An 18,269-nucleotide genomic window follows, 5' to 3' on the forward strand; every position below is an offset into this window, starting at 1 on the left:
GTTCCTCTGCAGGGAGCACCTCTGGCAGCCGAAAGCTCTCCCCTCCAGGGAGGTGAAGGCCGCTGTGCTGACAGAGGGCAGAAAGCGGCAACAAATCAAGATTAATGAGGCTTAGGCAGCAATTAGCGCCGGCAGCCGTTGGCGGAGCGCCGGGCTGGGCTGTGGGCAGGCGGGTAAGGGGGGGGGCCGACCCCCAGCTCTCCCAGCTCAGGGTGCTGGATGCTGGCTTGTCCCAGGGAGATGCCAATCTAGGGGGGGAGCTCGTTAGGTAACGAAGAGCTGCTACCATCGTGGGCCCGGAGCAATGACTTACTGCTCCTTTACAGGATGGCAAAGCCGGGGCTGCAGCGCCCGTTAAGCCGACGGGCCGTAAGTCGTCCTGCTGGGATGGAGACATGGGGACCCCCCCAGCCCTCCACAAACGTCAGCTTTGGGAGCTGATGCCAAAACCCGCACCGCCCCCTGCCAGCGCGGTAATGGATGACCAGTAATGAAAATCCCAAACTGGTCCCAAAGGGGAGCCCCCTCCTACCCCAATGTCGGCAGGAAGCCTGGGCACTACGGAGCCAGCACATTCCTGAGACGCATCCCGGGGGCAAGCAGGGATTTCGGGGTAGACCTGAGATATTTGGCAGTGCCCCAGCCAGATTTTGATGCCAGCAGCTCTTTTGCTTCTGGGAATAGTGGCCCAAGGGCTGGGGGGGGGGAGATCCCATCTCTGCCGGACCTGCCAGCGCGATGCCTGTGCATCCCTCCGGCCTTTCGCACAAGTAAAAACCCTCCCAACGCTCCCATGGTTTTGGGACCGGCACGTCCAGCGTCAGACATGGAGGGGACATGCCAGGCCAGAGTTTCAACTCGCAGCAATGAGATAGGAGAGTCTAATTGAGGCAAAAACATGACGTGGCTTCTAATGGTCATTTAATTAACAGAGAATTTCTGGCAATGGATGTGCAGAGGCACTGGGAGACCGAGGGATCAGGGAGGAGGGGGAGCTGGGGAGGGGGACGCTGCAAGACCCCGGTGCGAAGGGGCTCTGCAACAACCCAGCCCAGCAAACCCCGGCCCCATTCCCCTTCCTCAGCCCCGGCACAAACCTGCAATAGCTGCACTAGCGGTGCTGGATCAGACCCTCCGTCAGCACCAGCCTGGGCTGGCACGGCAGCTCCTGGGGCTTGGGGAGCGCTTTCCCGACGGGACCCCACCGCCACCCGCACCTCCCTCCTGATTTACGCTGCTGAGAGTGAGGGGAGTTTCCGCTCCTCCAGCCCCGCGCTTTTCATGGAAGGATATTTATACCGGGCTGGGAAACAGGAGCCGGCAGCAGGACAGGCAAGGGGGGCGTGATGGAGCGAGGATGCTCCGGTAGCAGCAAGTGGCACCACGGGACGTGAGCTGCCAAGACATCGCCCACACACAGAGATGTTTCCCTGTCCCCCCACCCGAGTACGAGCAGACACCATTGGCCAGACACCCCCCCCCCCGCCCCCCAAGCCCTCCAGCCCTCGCAGCCCCGAATGGCGCATCACCGCCTGCCTGCCGAGGGAAACCGAGGCACGGCGCAGGGCACCAGCGCCTTCAACGCGAAACCCCACGAGCGGGGATGAGCCGTCCCAGCACAGGGGTGAACCACATCGTTCCTCCCAGCTCAGAGCTGTGCCGGGGCCCTGCCGCTCTGCCGCTGCCTGGGCTAGTGACGCAGCCGCCAGCGCCCACTGGGACCTGCAGTGCTGCGCACCATCCTGCTGGCTGGGCTCCGACGGCTTCTCCGGATGGGAACCGGAGCCGGCTTGCACCCTCCTTCCCTGCTGAGGCACGCTCCACTCACTGCCTCTCATCACCAGCCGGCACCCAGCTCGTCTAATTAAAAATAATGATGTGCTGGGGCTCGGCAGCCCCAACTGCAGGCCCTTCCTGGGAGATGAGAAATTTGGGGGGGGCACCATGCCGGAGAATTACACTGCTCCTTTAAAAATTTGATGAGCTGCTCAGCTGGCGGCGAGCACATCTCCTGCACATCCCCGCAGCCCCGCTCTGCCGCAGGGTCACATCCAGGGTCCCCACCCTCACCCCGAGATGGAGGAGCAGGGGACGGACACCGCAAATACAGGCAGGGCCAGGGACCCTGTGGTGAGCTCCTGCCTCGCTGCCCCACGTGCCAGGATCCAGGCTCCTCACCGCAGAGCTCCCGGCCTTGAGGAAGGGAACCCAACCCCAGGCTCACAGGGGAGATGTTGTAAAACAAAAAAATTAAAAACTAACTGCAAGGACTGCCGGTTTTAGAGGCTGGTGCCTGCCTTTGATAGAGGACCTGCTCTCGTGTCACAGCAGCTGCATTATTTACAGCAAAACCAAGAGACATCTAACAGTTAAATGCAGTCTTAAAGGTAGCCTTCATCCACCATTCCAGTACCAGATTAATGGCTTCTGATGCTCACAAGTCAAAACCACCAGCTCCCGCTGCCGGAAGGCTGTGCTGAGCACTGCCGCGGCTCCCACCGTCCCGGCTGCACCGGCTGGACACCTAAAGGTCAACACACCCACGGGGCTGGGCGTGCAACGAGCTGGGGAGGGGGCCATCCCATCCTGCCTCCCCCCCTGTTCGGCTCCCGAGCATCTCCCCCTGCAGCAGCATCATCCCAGCCCGGCACCTGCCTGGCTGCCAGGCACCCTGCCAGCTATCGGGGTCCCCCTCGGTGCTGGTGGGTGCCCCCCCCAAAAGCATTGCACCCACCTGGGGCTGCTCGTGGAGCCGCCGGGTTTGTCCCTACCTGGGGACACCTCCCTGCATGGGGACTGCTGCTGGCACCCGGCAGCGTCAGGGTGCCGGGCCAGACAGCTTGGGGGTTTTCTGTGCCTTTGCCTCTAAAATCAGGACAGCACCGAGGTGAAACGCGGGAAGAGGCGAGTCACAGCATGCGATGCCTGCACCTGCTTCGGCGGGGAGAGGGGGCCCGTGGCTGGGTGCTCAGAGCCTTGCCTGGCACCCATGGGTGCTGCTCCCCAAGCCCACCTTTCCCAGGGGGGTCAGGCCCCGACTATCCCTCGCCGCCGGCGTCACTGCCACCCCAGTAGTGAAGGAAGGACACAAGGAAGCTGAAACTGGGGCTGGTGCCAGGGCTCCTGCGGGAGCTGGGACAGGCACTGCGGCAGCCGCTCTCCACCGAGCCAACCGGTGTTTTGGTGCCAGCAGCAAAGGGGCTGCTGAGCCCCTTTCCCCCCCTCCCTGCTACAGCTCTCGGCTTTCCACTTTCATCTGGCGCTGATGCAATGCTTCAGAGACCCCACAGAAGGCAGCCGCCTTGCTAATTAGCTGGGAAGCAAACGAGAGATTGCGCTGAGGTACCTGCTTATACGGCCATGGAGCTTGGCACCGGCATAGGTCAAGGTCCCGCTCGCCCCGGGCACATCAGGAGCAGCCCCCAGCCTCTCCAGCCCCTGGTGTGGTGGCATGAGTGCAGTCCTGTGCCGAGGAGGGGACGGGCCACCCATGGGTAGGCTGCAGGGGATGCAGGCACCGCTCGCCATCAGCACTTCATCCAGAGGGTTTTGGCACGTGCCACGTGCCGCCATGGCACCCATGGAAAAGGCGATGCTGGAGAGCACGGTCCCCTGAGCTGTGGGGACGCAGCTGTCCCAGAGGACACCAGAGCATCCCATATGGCACTGGCTGCCACAGCCGAGCTCCGGCGAACCGCCGGGCTCACCCCAACCACAGCCACTGCAGGCAGCCCGCCCTTGGCGTGCAGAGCTGTGAATGGCCAAAAAAGCCTCCTAAAAAAAAGGGAACTGCTGCTGCCGGCGCCCAGCCCACTCCCTGGCACCAGTGATGCTGTGGCAGCCATGCCTTGCTCCGCCGGTGAGACCAGCGCAGCTAAATAGGGCAACAGAAGGCAATGGGCTGAGTTATTCTGGCACTTCGAAGGCACCACATGGCCGAGAGCACCCAAATCCTGCCCGCCTGGGTCGGCACTGCTCTGCCTGCAATGCTGCCCTGCTGCCAGCACTCGCTGCTGATGGCCCCGTGCAACAGCGATGGCTCCTGATCAATATGGGGGGAGGAAAATAAGCCAGACAAGCTCCTGGGGAAGAGCCAGAAGCTGCTCCAGGAGAGAGCTGAGACAAGGCAGATCAATTTGAGACCGGAGGCAGGGGAGCGCACACCCTGCGCTGCTCCCGAGCTAAACAAGCAGACGCAAGCCACGAGGTGCCATTTCCAGGGGTGAGGCTCCATGGTCCCCATCAGGCTGCAGCCCCCAGTGAGATCTACAAAGCACCCAGCCAAGCATGAGGTGGTGATGGGCTGGTGTTAGAAATCCAGAAAACCAGCTCCCAGCCCCAGGGACCCGCCAGCAATGCTCAACCTTCAGCATCTCCCTCCTCCCTGCCAGCCGGGGCTCAGTCCCTGGGGACTGGCTGCCTCCAGGAGCGATGCTGGCAGCTGCTTGCCCAGCTCCAAGGCATAGAGAGCCCCAGAGGCAGAGTATGGCCCTGCATCTCTGGGGCCACTCGCCCTGGCGGCATTTGGGGTGAGAAAGGGGACAGCGGAGGCACGACGATGACGGCATCGGTGGGGATGCAGCACCGCGCCAGCCCAGGGGGATTTAATTGTGGCATGAAGCACCACCAAGGCCAGGACACCAGGAACTGACTCCCATGCATAAACCTTGTGCAGATGGAGAAAAGCCACCGTGAGAGCCGAGAGTCCAGCCTGGGCGATGGGCACGGCCCCCCATACACCACAGGGGGGGTCCTCTGCTGCTCCCCGGCCCTTCCGGGCTGCGTCCTTACGTTGCTCCAGGTGTTTTGGGGGCACAAGCACAACGGCACATGCTTTCGGGGCTGCATAGAGGAGCTGCTCCACCGGTGCATCCCGGTGAAGGCTATCCATCCCCCGGAATAACCCGGAGAGCCCAGTTGCCTGGGGAGCTGCAAAGCACCTCGGCTCCTGGTGCACCAGCAGCCACTGTCCCTTCCAAGGGTTCCCTGCGGCCAGGGCCACCAGACTGGGAGGGTCTCTGCCAGGCTCTCACACAGCACAAACCAGCGGCTGAGCCTGGCACGGCCACACCGCAGTTCATTGCGGCACAAGGCAGCGGCTGTGCCAGGCTGCTGGCAGCAATGCAGGGCTCGTGCATGGGCAGCAGCGGGCACACGCTGGCGCCTTCACCCCAGGCACTAACCCAGCTCTCCCCGGGCTTCGGTCCCAGGAGAAAACCCTGTAACTCCCTGGGAGCAGAGCGAGACAGCGTCAGAGCCCCACAGGGCATCATCCACGTGCTTGTAAATCCATGCACGGCACTGAAATTTGGGGTTGTTTTCCTCCTTGAATCCTCCGCTCAAGGCCGATGGGAGCAGCGGTGCTGCCTCAGGGATCCCTGATCCCAGCAGCGGGTCCCTGGGGACATCCCATGTCCTGCAGAAGGCAGGAGGTGTCTTCCCAGCACGCTGCGACGTTGCTGAGCAGTTCGGAGGCTGGTCCCAGCACCGGGGGGTTTTGGCAGAATCGCTTCGGTGTGAGGTACCGCAGCAGGTTCACGGGTGATGAGGGATGCCTCGGCCCACGCCAGCGCTGCCGTAGCATTGGCTGCTGGATCAGCTCTGCCGACCCCGAACCAGCTCAGCGTATCTCAGGCATCCCTGCTGCCCGCAGACACTCACCCATCCCCGTGGCTTCAGCCCAACCCCAGAGCAGCTCTCCAAGCCTCCCGGCAGTGGGATGATCCCCCAGGCCACCTCCAGCTCAGCACGGGCTCAGAGGTTGGACATGCCCAAACACAGCACCACATCTGCCCCCAGCACCCACCTGCCCCTCGTGCCACAAGCACCCACTTTGCTCCCGGCTTCCCCGTATCCCCTGGGGATGCATCAGCCCAGAGCCCACATCTGCTGCACCCTTGCAGGGTTGGGAAGAGCCGGGGAGCAAGAAACACCCCGGATTAATTAAAACACACCAGCTTTCCTTAAGATGCATGACGTGAAGGATGCCCCAACAGTGCCAGGAGCTCCTTCCAGGCAGATGCCCAACCACTGGCGGTCAGCGGTGATGGATCTGGTGTAGTCAGACAATTGCCCGTGCCAGGAGAGCGGGGTGTGAGGCCAGACGGCAGCAATTCAGCGTAGCCCTGCACCGCCATGCTCACCCCTCAGCACCGCTCTGCTTCCCCCAGAGCCAGCTGCGGTTCCTCCCCTCCCAAAGCCAGGGCACAGAGGCTGCAGCACCGTCAGAGCCACCCCGGGGTGACAGGGAGCTCTGCCAGCCTCCGACCCAGCTGTCAGACTGGCATCGGTATCCGGGGCACCGAGATTCCTCCTCCAGGAGGAATCTGCTCCACCGGAGCAGATTAAACATCGCTCGACTTCCAGCATGTGGACAGGGATGCGGCAGCCCCTGAGCTGAGGGAGGCTGGGATCCCGCTCCCCGGGGCTGGCAGGGACGGGCCAGCACCGGCACGGGGCCAGCACCGTCCCCAGCTGTAGGATTACACCGGTACGGGGCATCTCGGATTCCAGCCACATTCTGCCTAATTTACGGTTTAATTAATAAATGGGGAATTATGCTGAGTTTATCCAATACTTTTGGACGCGTGATGTTATCAAAATCCCATTACTGACGAAGGAAGGCATGAAGAGCAAAATTAGCTTTGGCATCTGAAACACTTCAGTCGATGCGATAACACAATTATTAGGGCTAATAATCAAAAGAGCACTTTGGAGAATGCAGGCTCCGGTGGGAGCAGAGCCGAGGGCAGCCGCAGCCTGGTGCAGGGGCAAGCCGGGGAACAGCCGGGTTTTCCCCCGGGAGGGAAAGGCCGACTGCAGCCAAGGGCAAAAGCATTTTGCCAGACTGCACTTACCGGCGGCTCCAGATATTGGCACAGGCAAAGCACCAGTGGCCGCCAGGCTGAGGAGGAGCACGGCCCGGCACAGCGCCGAGCTCCGCTGCCACGGGGTAGGGAAGAGGGAAAGGAGAAAAAGAAAATAGAAGATTTGAAAACCAGCGGGCACTGGGTCCCGTCTGTTTACTTCGAGCATCGGTGCTGCTGGAGGACATCACGGCTGCCGGCTCACAGCTCTCCTGCGCAGCCCGGAGAAGGAGAAACTCAAGTCATAATTAGGAGCTGCAGTCATCCGGTTCCCAGAGCTGGGGCTTTGCCAAAACCACCACGAGCTGGAGGAAGGGCCTGCTCCCACCCCTCGGGGGGTGAGCAGGAATCCCGGCTCGCTTCGGTGGCCTTTAGCTCAAGCCCAGTGACCGTCCCAGGGGCTCACGGAACAGGAGGCAGCTCCCCAGGGAGCGGCCAGCAGCAAAAGCTACTGCTGCGCCATCCCACCGCGCCCGGCAAGCACGGCTTCGTGCGGGCAACTCGCCGGCAGAAAGGCAGCTGATTTGCAACCCCCCTCCCCAGCCATACATATAAAGATATATACGTATATATATAAGGATATATATGTATATATTCATATGCCCTCCCTCCTCCCATGACTCCAGGCAGCGCCGGGCGCTGCGTGGCAGAGGGGTGCAGAACCAGGGCTGCCGGCAGCGATGCAGTGCAGCCGATGCTGGCTCACTGCTGCTGCTATCGCCAGGCTAACGGGCGGCAAGGGACGTGTCCTTGCCCTGCAGAATCGGGGGCACTGGGGCTTCAGGCCGGCTCCCGGCTAACGGGGCACTAGCGCTTGCCATGAGGGGTTGGGAGAGCCAGGCTCGGTGCCAGGTGATGGGGCAAGGTCAGACCCGTTTCTGCGCTTCACCCAGGTGCAAGAAGTGGACAGGGCATCACTCCGAGAGGGGTTCGGGGTTTGGGGGGGCAGTGGGGTGTTTTGCTGGATTGTGCTCTTCCCGAGCAGCACAGGTGACATCCCGCTGCCACTGCTGGCCTCAATGACCTTGGGTGCATTACCTCCCCGGTGCCCCACGCTCCCCCGGCACACAGACCACCACAAGCCACGCTTCTTCCCACCAAGACCCCGCAGCCAAAAGCACCCAAGCGCAACAAAGGCGCAGAGAACCGGCCGCCCTGAGGGTGCCCCAGGGCTCCAGCAGCCCCCGGCAGCACGCGGCCAAGGCGCTGCGCTAGCGAGGAATAATGCAGCAGGCAGGAGACGACTCCTGCCGGTGGCTGCGCTTCCGTACAGCGTGCACAGGAGTGACATAGCTGCAGCAGCACCTCAGCACACAATAAATGAGAGCCTTCGCTCCAGGACTGAAGTTTTCGCCGCTGCAGAGGAGCAGGCGGGGAGTCCTTCAGCGCCCTGCAGCTGCCACAGCGCAGGGGGACTTCACTGACAGACACCCTGCAGCGGGTGACTTCCCACAGCAGGTGACACCCCACAGTGGGTGACACCCCTGCCCACCCGCTGCCCTGGCCGCTCTCACCTGGAGGACAGGAGAGCGCTGTGTCGAGGAGCACTCGGTGCAGAGGGACACACAGAGGCACTGGCACGGTCAGGGACCACGAAGTGATGCGTGACACAAGCGCGTGTCCCCCCCTCCCCATGCCACAGTCACCTTGCAATATTGCCTGTCCCCTGCGCAATTTGCAGAGCTCTTTCAGGATCACTCCCGCCCATCTTTGAAAGTAGGCTGCAGGGGAGCAGCGAGGTGCTGGGCATGGCTCCGACGCAGCTGTGGGTGCAAAGGCTGCGGCACCCCAATGCTGACGACCCCGGCTCTGGGGTGAGCCCCTCCTCACCACTACACCCCGATGGCACGCAGCGAGCGCGACGAGTGAAGGAGGATCCCGGAGCTTGCTGCAACCGCGGTGGGGAAATTCAGTCCGGAGAAGGGACTGGCTGGAGCTGGCTCCCAGCCAGGCGGCTACAGAGAAGCCACCGGTGCAGCGGGGCCTGCGGCCGCCCACAGCCAGAGCCACGCTGCTTCCACTGGTTTCCAGCACTGGGGCGCGTTCCCTGCACTGCACCGGGGACAACCCTGCGCCCCCGGCCACCCCCAAGGGCCAGAACCCCAAGGGCACCCACGGTCGGGCGCACGCACAGATGCGGAGCTGGAGCATCCCTCAGCACCCAGAGGGCACCTTTGACCCGGCGACTCGGCTCTGCACCCCCGGGGTGGCCCCGCATCCCCGGGGGGAGGTCCCACGCCTTCGGGGGGGGGGGGGGTCCCACACCGCTGGGCGCCCCCCGCCAGCTCCGCAGCCCCCTGCACCAGCGGCTGCACCCACCTCCATCCCACCAGGCTCTGCCCCCGGCTGCCTTCGGGGCGCAGCACCCCACGGGCAGCCCCGGGGCGCCGGGCACCGCGGGGAGCTGGGAACCGTGCCCCGGGAGGGGACCCCGAGGAAAGCGCCCGCTCCCGGCACCGGGACACGGCGGGGAGGTCGCCACCGGCCGGGCCAGCCCGGGCACCGCCGCGCCCACCCCACCCGGGGACGGTCGCACCTCGGGCAAGCGGCCCGGCGAGCGGCTCCGGGACGGGCTCGGCGGGAGCGCGGGCGGCCCCGTCCCGCAGAGCCCGCACCGCTGCGGCACCGGGGAGAAACTTCGGCGGGAGTGCGGGCGGACACTTACCGTCCGGAGCGGCGGCGGGGAGCGGGGCGGGCGGGGCGGGCGGCGCAGCGCGGGGCGGCGGGACCGGCGCGGGCGCTGCGGCAGCCCCGGCCCCTCCGGGCTCGCGTGCGGCGGCTCCGCGCAGCTCCGCCCACCGCCGGGAGGCCCCGCCCACGGACCCGCCCATAGGCCCGGCCACCGCCCCGCCCTCCGCGGGGTCGGGGGGGGGGGGTCTGCCCGCGGCTCGGGCGGGCGCGGCCCCACCCACTGGGGTCTCCTCACACCCTCACCTCACACCGGGCACCGTCATGGGGGTGACCTCGTACCATCAGCTCGGGCCGGTCACCCCTTACCGGTCACCTCGCACAGGTCACCTCAGAATGGTCGCCTCACAACCGTCACCTCACACCTGTCACCCCTCATCGGGGTGACCTCACACCAGTCACCCCTTTTCGGTCACCTCACAGCCCATCACCTCGCACCGGTCACCCCTCATCGGTCACCTCAAACTGGTCACCTTCCATCAGTCACCTTGCACAGTCACCTCACACCTGTCATCTCACACCGTTCACCCCCCATATCGGTTACCTCACACCGGTCACCCCTTTTCGGTCACCTCACACCTGTCACCCCTCATCGGGGTTACCTCACAGCGGTCACCTCACACAGATCACCTCACACTGGTGACTCCTTATCAGCCACCTCGCACCGGTCACCTCACGCTGGTCATCCCTCATCAGGGTGACTCACACCGGTCACCTCACACCTGTCACCCCCCATCAGTCACCTCACACTCATCACGTCACACTGGTCACCTCACACTGGTCGCCCCTCATCGATCATCTCACATCCATCACCTCCCATTGGTGACCTCACACCAGTCACCTCACACTGGTCACCCCTCATCAGTCACCTTGAACCGGTCACCTCCCAGCAGTCACCTCACACCGGTCCCCTCACACCCATCACCTTGCACTGGTTACCCCTCACTGGTCACCTCACACCTGTCACCTTGCACTGGTCACCTCAACGCCGGTCACCCCCCGTCAGTAATGTCACACCTGCCAGCTCACACTGGTCGCCTCACATCCATCACCTCTCATCAGTCACCTCACCCTGTGCTGGTCTATTCACACCAGTCTCCTCTCACTAGTGACCTTGCACAGGTCACCTCGCACCGGTCACCCCACACCCACCATGGCCGCACCCACCACGGAGACCCAGAGCCACGACTGGGTCCCTGCTGTGGCCACAGGAGAGGGGTGAGGTGGTGGGTGAACGGTGCCACCCCCAGATCCAGAGGGCTCCTGGGAACCCGGCTTTGAATTTGGGACCAAAACAGCAAGAAAAAGCTGATGGGAGTCAAGTGAGGAGCCCGGGCAGGGAGCAGAGGGCGGCCGGTGGCGGCTGGTTTGCCCTTGCTGTGGGTTCCCTGTCCCCGTCAGCTGGGGCCCTGAGTGGGGAAGGGGACCCTGGGGCACCCCTTGCTCCCTGCAGCTGAGCCGGGGACAGGGACCCTGTGGGATCACCCCAAACCCACCCCACCCAGGGGTCTCCCACCTCCACCCCAGCGGCGCCCAGGCCCCAGCGCCACAGCCGGGACACTCGAGCCACACCGGGACGTGACAGGCTGCTCCAGCCAGAGCCGCTCACAACGGGACTGATGTCCCCGCGCCCCCACAGTGGCCCAGAGCCACAGCAGACCGACTTTAATGAGCAGGCGCTGCCCATTAGTTAAATTAAAACAGAGGCTCGTCAGTATTCGTGCTTGGCGACACAAGCAGAGGCTGTTCCAGCTCAAGGTGGCGGTGGGCAGGGGCCAGCCCCCTCGCGACGGGGGGAAGGGAAGGTTGGGCTGGGGGGGGCGGTCCACATGTGCCACTGCCAGGAGAGATGGTGCCTGGAACAGGGAGGGGGACCCTGCTGGGAGCTGCATCACCTGAAGCCCCTGCGCACCCCAGGTCCCCATGCGCCCTCTGGGCACTGGGTGCACCCCTGGGTGCGATGTGGCTGTGACAGCTCACCCCACACCCCCAGAAATGGGCTTGCCTCTAAATTGGAGGTAAGGGTTTGATGGGTGGACCATTCAATGGATAAGGAACTGGCTGGATGGCCCCATCCAAAGAGTTACAGGCAACATCTCAATGTCCAAATGGAAACCAGTAACGAGTGGTGTCCCTCAAGGGTCCATACTGAGACCAATACTATTTAATATCTTCATCGACAACATAGACAGTGGGATCGAGTGCACCCTCAGCAAATTTGCAGATGACACCAAGCTGAGCAGTGCAGTTGACACACTTGAGGGAAGGGATGGCATCCAGAGGGACCTTGACAGGCTGGAGGAGTGGGCCCATGCGAAGCTCATGAGGTTCAACAAGGCCAAGTGCAAGGTCCTGCACCTGGGTCAGGGCAATCCCCACTATCAGAACAGACTCGGGGATGGATGGATGGATGGATGGATGGATGGATGGATGGATGGAGAGCAGCTCTGCAGAGGAGGACTTGGGGATACTGGTGGGTGACAAATTGGACGTGAGCCGGCAATATGCGCTTGCAGCCCAGAAAACCAAGCGAATCCTGGGCCACATCACAAAAACTGTGGCTTCTCCCCCTCTAGTCTGCTCTCTTGAGACCCCACCTGGAGTACTGCGTCCAGCTCTGGGGTCCCCAGTGCAAGAAAGGCATGGGCCTGCTCAAGCGGATCCAGAGGAGGCCATGGAAATGATCCGAGGGCTGGAACACCTCTCCTGTGAAGAAAGGCTGAGAGGGTTGGGGTGGATCAGTCTGGAGAAGAGAAGGCTCCAGGGAGACTTCACTGTGGTTTTTCCATATCTAAAGGGGGCTTCTAAGACATAAGGAAGAAGTTTTACAATGAGGGTGGTGGGACACTGGAGCAGGTTGCCCAGAGAAGTTGTGGATGCCCCATCCTTGGAAGTGTTCAAGGTCAGGCTGGACAGGGATTTGAGCAACCTGACCTAGTGAGAGATGTCCCTTCTCAGGGCAGGGGGGGTGGAACTAGACCAACCCAAACCATTCTGTGGTTCTATGAGAAAGGGCTGCATTTCCCTGGGGAGGGAGATGCTGTTGGCACAAAGGCTGTGGGTCACCTTGGCAGGAGCTGCTGGGCGCTGCTGTATCTACACTGGGTGCTGCTGTACCTAGACTGGGTGCTGCAGCCCAGGGGTGCTGCTGCACATGCCAGGCGCGGTGCCCGAGGGATGCTGTGCCTGATGGCTGAGGTTGCACACCCGGCGCCGTCGTACACATGGTGCGGTACCCGGCAGGTGCTGCTGTACATCCTGGGTGCCGTACATACACGGTGGCTGTACCCAACATGTCCAGGTGCTGCTGGGGTCCCTGTGCCCTGCATGAGGGCGGGGTGCCCTGCAGCTCCCTTTCTCAGCCCTCCCAGCCCTGCACCACCACGGAGGCACCCATGAGCTCCCACCAGCTACTGAAGGCAGAGGGAGGGACCCTGCGTGGGGGCCACATCCCCGCTACAGCGCCGAGCCCATGGGTGCTGTTTTCTGAACCGACGGGACCCTCCCCTGCCTGTCACCCTTGAAACAGGCAGCTGAGTTTTCCCAAACGCAGGTGTCTGGCTGAAATCGAAGCGTTAGCGTCATCCCCGCGTGGTCCTTCTGCATCCCCCCATGCCTGCGGACCGATTCCTCTGGCTCGCTGGCTCTGTGCCATAGCTGTCAGGCTGGAAATCCCCAAGGTGCCACCACACATAGGGCCCAGCACCCAGCACAGGATCCTTCTGCTGCCCGCTCTCCTGCTCTGCTGCCTGCTCTTCCTGCCTGCACAGAGCCACAGACCGAGCACAGGCTGGGGAGCATGCACGTGGCACATCTCTGTGGATGAGGAGCCGTGGCTCCCCAAAACCAGTCCCGCTCTCCAGATCCAGGATTGCACCCGCTGGTAGTGAACTTACTGAACCCACCCGCTGGACAGGAGCACGGAGCCGATGGGAAGTGCCCTCTCCCGGCCTTGCATTCACCGCTGCAGCCTGTTACAACTCATCACCATCCTGCGATTAATTAACGGCTCCTGGAGCATCTGTCCCCGCTCCAGCATTGCTCTCCGCAGAGCGGAATATAGCTTTCGAGCCACCCCGGGGAGGACCGGGATCTCCCTTCCCCTCAGCTGGTATCTGCAGCCTCACCCTCACCCCCACGCCCTGCCGCAGGGCAGAGCACCCCATCGCTGCTCGAGGGACGCTGTCCCACGACTGTCCCCCTGTGCTGGAGATGTGGGGTGGCATCCGTCACCACCGTGTCCCTTTCAAAGGGGAGATGGGGACCAGCCCTGGCGAGGCGAAAGGGGCCCAGCGGGGATGCCCACCCGACCCGAGCCCCCCGCTCCTCCCTGCACGCTCCAGATACGATCTGCCCCTCCTGCCCCAGGAGGGGGATCCCCCGCTTTCAGCATCTTGCAGAACTGTCAGGATTTCAAACCAGGAGCATTTCTGCACACTCCAGACTTAACAGGAGCGTGATCTTGGAAGAGGGGTCCCCGACCGATAAAACCGCTCCCAGCATCTTGCCAAATGGTCAAGATTTCAAGCCTGGAGTTTCTGTAAAGCCCACACACCCCCCCCCCCCGCCCAGATTTTGCAGGAGGGCAACCACCGAGGACAGGGGTAGACACGTGGTGGTACAAGCACGACTGTCCTACCCGCCTCCCGCGCAGGGACAGGCCCGCAGTCTCCCAGACACAGGACCAGCAGCCAGGCGGTACAGGAGATAACTTTATTGAATCCAATGGTGTTAGACAGACGACCGAGAAGAGACATGCCGGTTGGTGCGGGCAGCGTGGGCAGCAGGAGCTGACTTGGTGCAGGGCTGGATTTGTTTCTGTCTTTCATAATATCCTCAAGCCTTTTCCTGGCTTCCTTTTATACTTCTTTTAAAATTTCTTTTAAGTAAAAACAACTAATCGTGGAAAGAGTCCAGATGATGTTTGTTCCCTATGATTGTTCCCGCAGCTATGTACAACGTGGGGTTGGGTCTCAACATCAGGTATAAAATGGAGCGAGTTTACAAACTTGGAGGAGGCAAGGAAAAAGCAAAGACAGACAGGCGAGAGCAGTAGAAATCTGGACCAAAATCTTGAAGAGAAATTTAAAAAGTGCTATAAAACCCCTCGGCAGGAATACCATGCAGTTAAGAAACACAAAACCCAGTCAATTACACAGATCATCTAAAACAGGAATTTTGTCTTTTATTTAATTAAAAAAAGGTTGTTTGTTTTTAATAGAAAAAAGCTAAAATTGTAAGGTTCAGGCCACCGGGCGGCAGCAGCTCGAGGAGGCAGGAGGGTGAGGCGCTGGCATCTCCCAGCTCCAGCCCCTCGAATGGGCTCCTGGTGCTCCCAGGGGCCACGGGCACCTCTGGGGGCAACCGGCACCTTTGGAGGTGGCAGGCACCCCTGGGGGTGACGGGCTCCTATGGGGTGGCAGGCACCCCTGGGGGTGACGGGTACCCTTAGGGGCAGCAGGCACCTTTGGGTGTGACAGGCACCCTCGGGGGCGGCAGAGGGATGAGTTAGTGCAATCCTTGGACCCGTCCCCCGGGGGACAGAGGGGCTCAGCCCACAGACGCTGGCAGCCCTGGGGGACGCTCGGTCCCCAGGCCCCCCGAGACAGCTGCCACGCTTGGGGACACGGGGTGCTTGGTGTAACCCAGGAGGAACCCATCAGGGCCCGTCCCCTCCAGCCAGGTAAGACCAGCGAAAGCCCCCCACCATGCACCACCCCGGGGTACGCCAGCTGGCATGGCCCTTGCCCTTCCCATCCCCCTCGGGGATTCCTCCTGATTTACACCACAGCGTGCCACTTGCCTCCAGCATGCCCCGGCTGAGGTTACAGGGAAAGGGGCAGCCCCACACCGGGAAAGGATGGGGCAAACCCAAGGGAAACAGGCTTGGGGACGCCTGGCAGCACAGCCCTGGGCGAGCCGGTGACAGGGACAGTTTGGTCAACATTTTGACGGCTCCGTGGGGGTGTCAGAAAAGAAAGTAAGGCCCAGCCAAGGCTGCCTGCAGGCCGTGCAAAGCGAGAGGGGTGCGTGAGCCCTCTCCACCCATGGGACTCCTCAGGGCACCCGGGCACAGCATTGCCTGGGCATGGGGCAGCCCCCAAAGGTGCATCGTGCCCTTTCCTGCCCCGGCACCGGAGCCCTGAGGAGGGCGAGAGGGGCTGGAGAGGAGAGCCGGGTCCCCACCGCTGGCCTCGAGCGGCTGCTGAGCCAGTGTCTCGTACAATCAGAAAAGAAGTCAGCACAGCACAGTTATCACAGAGTACCAAAAAAAAAAAAAAAAAAAAAAAAAAAAGGGAAAGAGGCGCAGGGCCAGACCCCACCAACTCACACAGGGCGTTCGACTACAGATCTATTTACAGCGAGTCCTTAGCCGACGGTGGCAACACAAGAGAAGGCGAACAGAAAGCCCTAGTGTCCAAGCCAGCGTGGGGAGGGACACCCCTGTGCAAAGGGGCCAGGCTGGCCGGCCCCAGGTGGCAGCGGGGAGACGGCGGGGAGGCTGTCAAACAGACGGAGAAATGAGCACCATGGGTCGCACGCGCCGCGGCCGGGATGCGCCGGCCGGCCGGCCCCGGGCAGCAAGGCAAGACACACCAGCTGAGAGAGCACCAAGGGCAGAGGTGGCGGCTGCCTCCCAGTGGCACCGGCGGCAAGGCCAGGCCTTGGAGGAGATGCCTGTTTTGGAGGGTTGTGAGGTGTCCCTGAAGGCCACACCAACCGCGGCACAGGGGTGCTGAGGCTGCCCGGTCCCCAGCCTGGTAGGGCTCAGGGACAGGACGGGCTCAGCAGACCTGGCCCTGGGGTCACATCTCCCCAGAAGGCTCTCCAGGGCCCCAGCTGAGTGCAGGAGCTGAGCTGGGTGGCAGCAGAGGGGAGCAGGGGAGCCCCAGAGCCCAGCTGGGCTCAGGGAGGGAGGTGCTGGGCCAGCAGAGCACCCTGCAGCCATGCTTGAGGACAGGCAAGCGCGGGGTGCTGAAGGCAGCAGCCCCAGCTTGGCCCTGCTCAGGCCAGTGCCAGCACCCTGGTTCCATCCCAGCCAAGCTGGCTTTGGGAACAGTCATAGGCCACTGCAGCCGCAGCAGGCTGTGACAGCGCCAGCCCAAGCCCCACGTGCCCCCTTCCCGCACGGCCAGGGATTAAGGCACCGCGGCAGCACCGGGGCTGATCCCCTCCATGCCAGGAGCCTCGCCTGTGACATTGCACAGTAGGGCCAAGAGGACACGTGGCAGCCTTAGGTGGTCCCAGAGCACCGACACGGGGCACAGCGAGACCCTGCCAGGCCATAGGGCTCAGGAAGGCACAAGGGCCTTAGGGAGGCAGTGGCATGGGGACTACCCCCAGGCACAGCTCACCAACCCACACCCCCAGGCCTGGCAGCACCAAGGGGACGTGGAGCAGGTTGTACCCCCCTGCCACTGAGGGGACAGGGCAGGGGTCCAGCTGCCCGAGAATGGGGCAGCAGCATATTCCCCATGCCCAGGCCTTGGCCAGTGGGAGGGGATACCCTGTGTCATCCTGGCCTGGTGGGAGACCCTGGCCCCAGGGCCAGACTCGGCCTTGTGCTTTTGGGGAGAGGGGAGCCGCCAGGCAAGGGGCTGCTCTGGGAGCATCCCACTGCCACCAGCTGCCACGTCCCATCTCAGCCAAGCTGTGAAGCCCCGGGAGGTGGGTTCAGGGACTGGAGATCGTCCAGTGAGCACCAGTTTCATGACAGAGGTGGTTTGAGTGGTGGAACCAACAGCTGCAAAAGAAACCAAAGGGAAAGGGAGCTGCTTACAAGGAAGCGGTGGGCACCGGGCCACGGGCTCCAGGCCAGGAGAGCAAAGAACCAGAACAAAAAAGGGACCAAAGCAAAGTCTGGACTCGGCCAAAGGAAAATGGGAGGGGGGAAACAAAATAAAATAATTGAAGCAGGGTTTATTGGGCTGTCCTGGTCGCAGCAGCTGCCATGCAGGTGAAATGGGGAATGTACAAAGACAGCAGTGAGAGCCGTGCTCCTCCTCGGCCAGCACGAGGCGAGCGCTTCCTACAGCAGCGGCTCCCTCGTCGCCTGCCCTAGGCTACGCCTAGACTGGGTGGAGAGGGAGCTGGAGACCCTCTAGCCCACACTCTCGTCCTGCGGCCACACACTCCTCCTGTGTCCCCCAGCTTTGGCCCAGGTGGCTCCCGCGGGGTCCCTGCCCCACGCAGGGGCCTTCCTGCGGCTCCCAGGAACAGGGGCTCAGCCACGTCGGTCGCCCTGGCCCCAAAGCCCAAGAGTTTGCAATTAGAGACAGAAAAAAAAAAAAAAAAAAAAAAAAAAATCAAGACGACAAACCAGGATTCTCCTACCCCCAGGGTTGGGAGGGGAGATGGCACCTCGTGCTCTCCCACGGATGAGCCGAGCTTCCCCACGCTCCGCTGGGACGCGCCAGAGCCCCGGTCCTCTCCGCTCACTCGCCAGCCCCGCGCTCCGGGATACCAAAGGAAAAGGAGAGCAGCCCGGTAGGAGCAGTGGCTGGCAGCGGCTCCCCTCCGCCTGGGCCGGCATGTCCAGGCCTCACAGAGTCGACTGCAGGTCGGGATCCACCATGGTCTCGCGGTCCGGAGACTCGATGTAGTTGGCGGCTTCCTGGAGCTTCAGCAGCATGGCCATCTGCAGGGAGAGGAGCGTGGCACCAAGCTTGAGGGGGACGAGAGGTCCGTGGATACCCTGGGGAAGCCAAGGCCACC

The 18,269-nt window shown here is 62.6% G+C and overlaps 2 protein-coding genes across 3 annotated transcripts in view; both read right to left on the reverse strand.

The window, feature by feature from the left end:
- The window catches only part of TNNI1 (troponin I1, slow skeletal type), a 279,093-nt gene that overhangs the window by 188,877 nt on the left and 71,947 nt on the right, over window positions 1-18,269 (reverse strand). The gene's annotated exons all lie outside the window — the stretch shown is intronic.
- NAV1 (neuron navigator 1) overlaps window positions 14,254-18,269 on the reverse strand; it is a 64,242-nt gene continuing 60,226 nt past the window's right edge. For both annotated transcript variants that reach the window (XM_076357860.1, XM_076357859.1), the window contains one exon: window positions 14,254-18,192. In XM_076357860.1, the coding sequence (XP_076213975.1) occupies window positions 18,097-18,192 (96 nt within the window). In that variant the 3' untranslated portion in view covers window positions 14,254-18,096. The remainder of the gene's footprint in view (window positions 18,193-18,269) is intronic.

The sequence above is a fragment of the Aptenodytes patagonicus genome, chromosome 22 (genome assembly GCF_965638725.1).
Source record: "Aptenodytes patagonicus chromosome 22, bAptPat1.pri.cur, whole genome shotgun sequence".
NCBI lineage: Eukaryota > Metazoa > Chordata > Aves > Sphenisciformes > Spheniscidae > Aptenodytes > Aptenodytes patagonicus.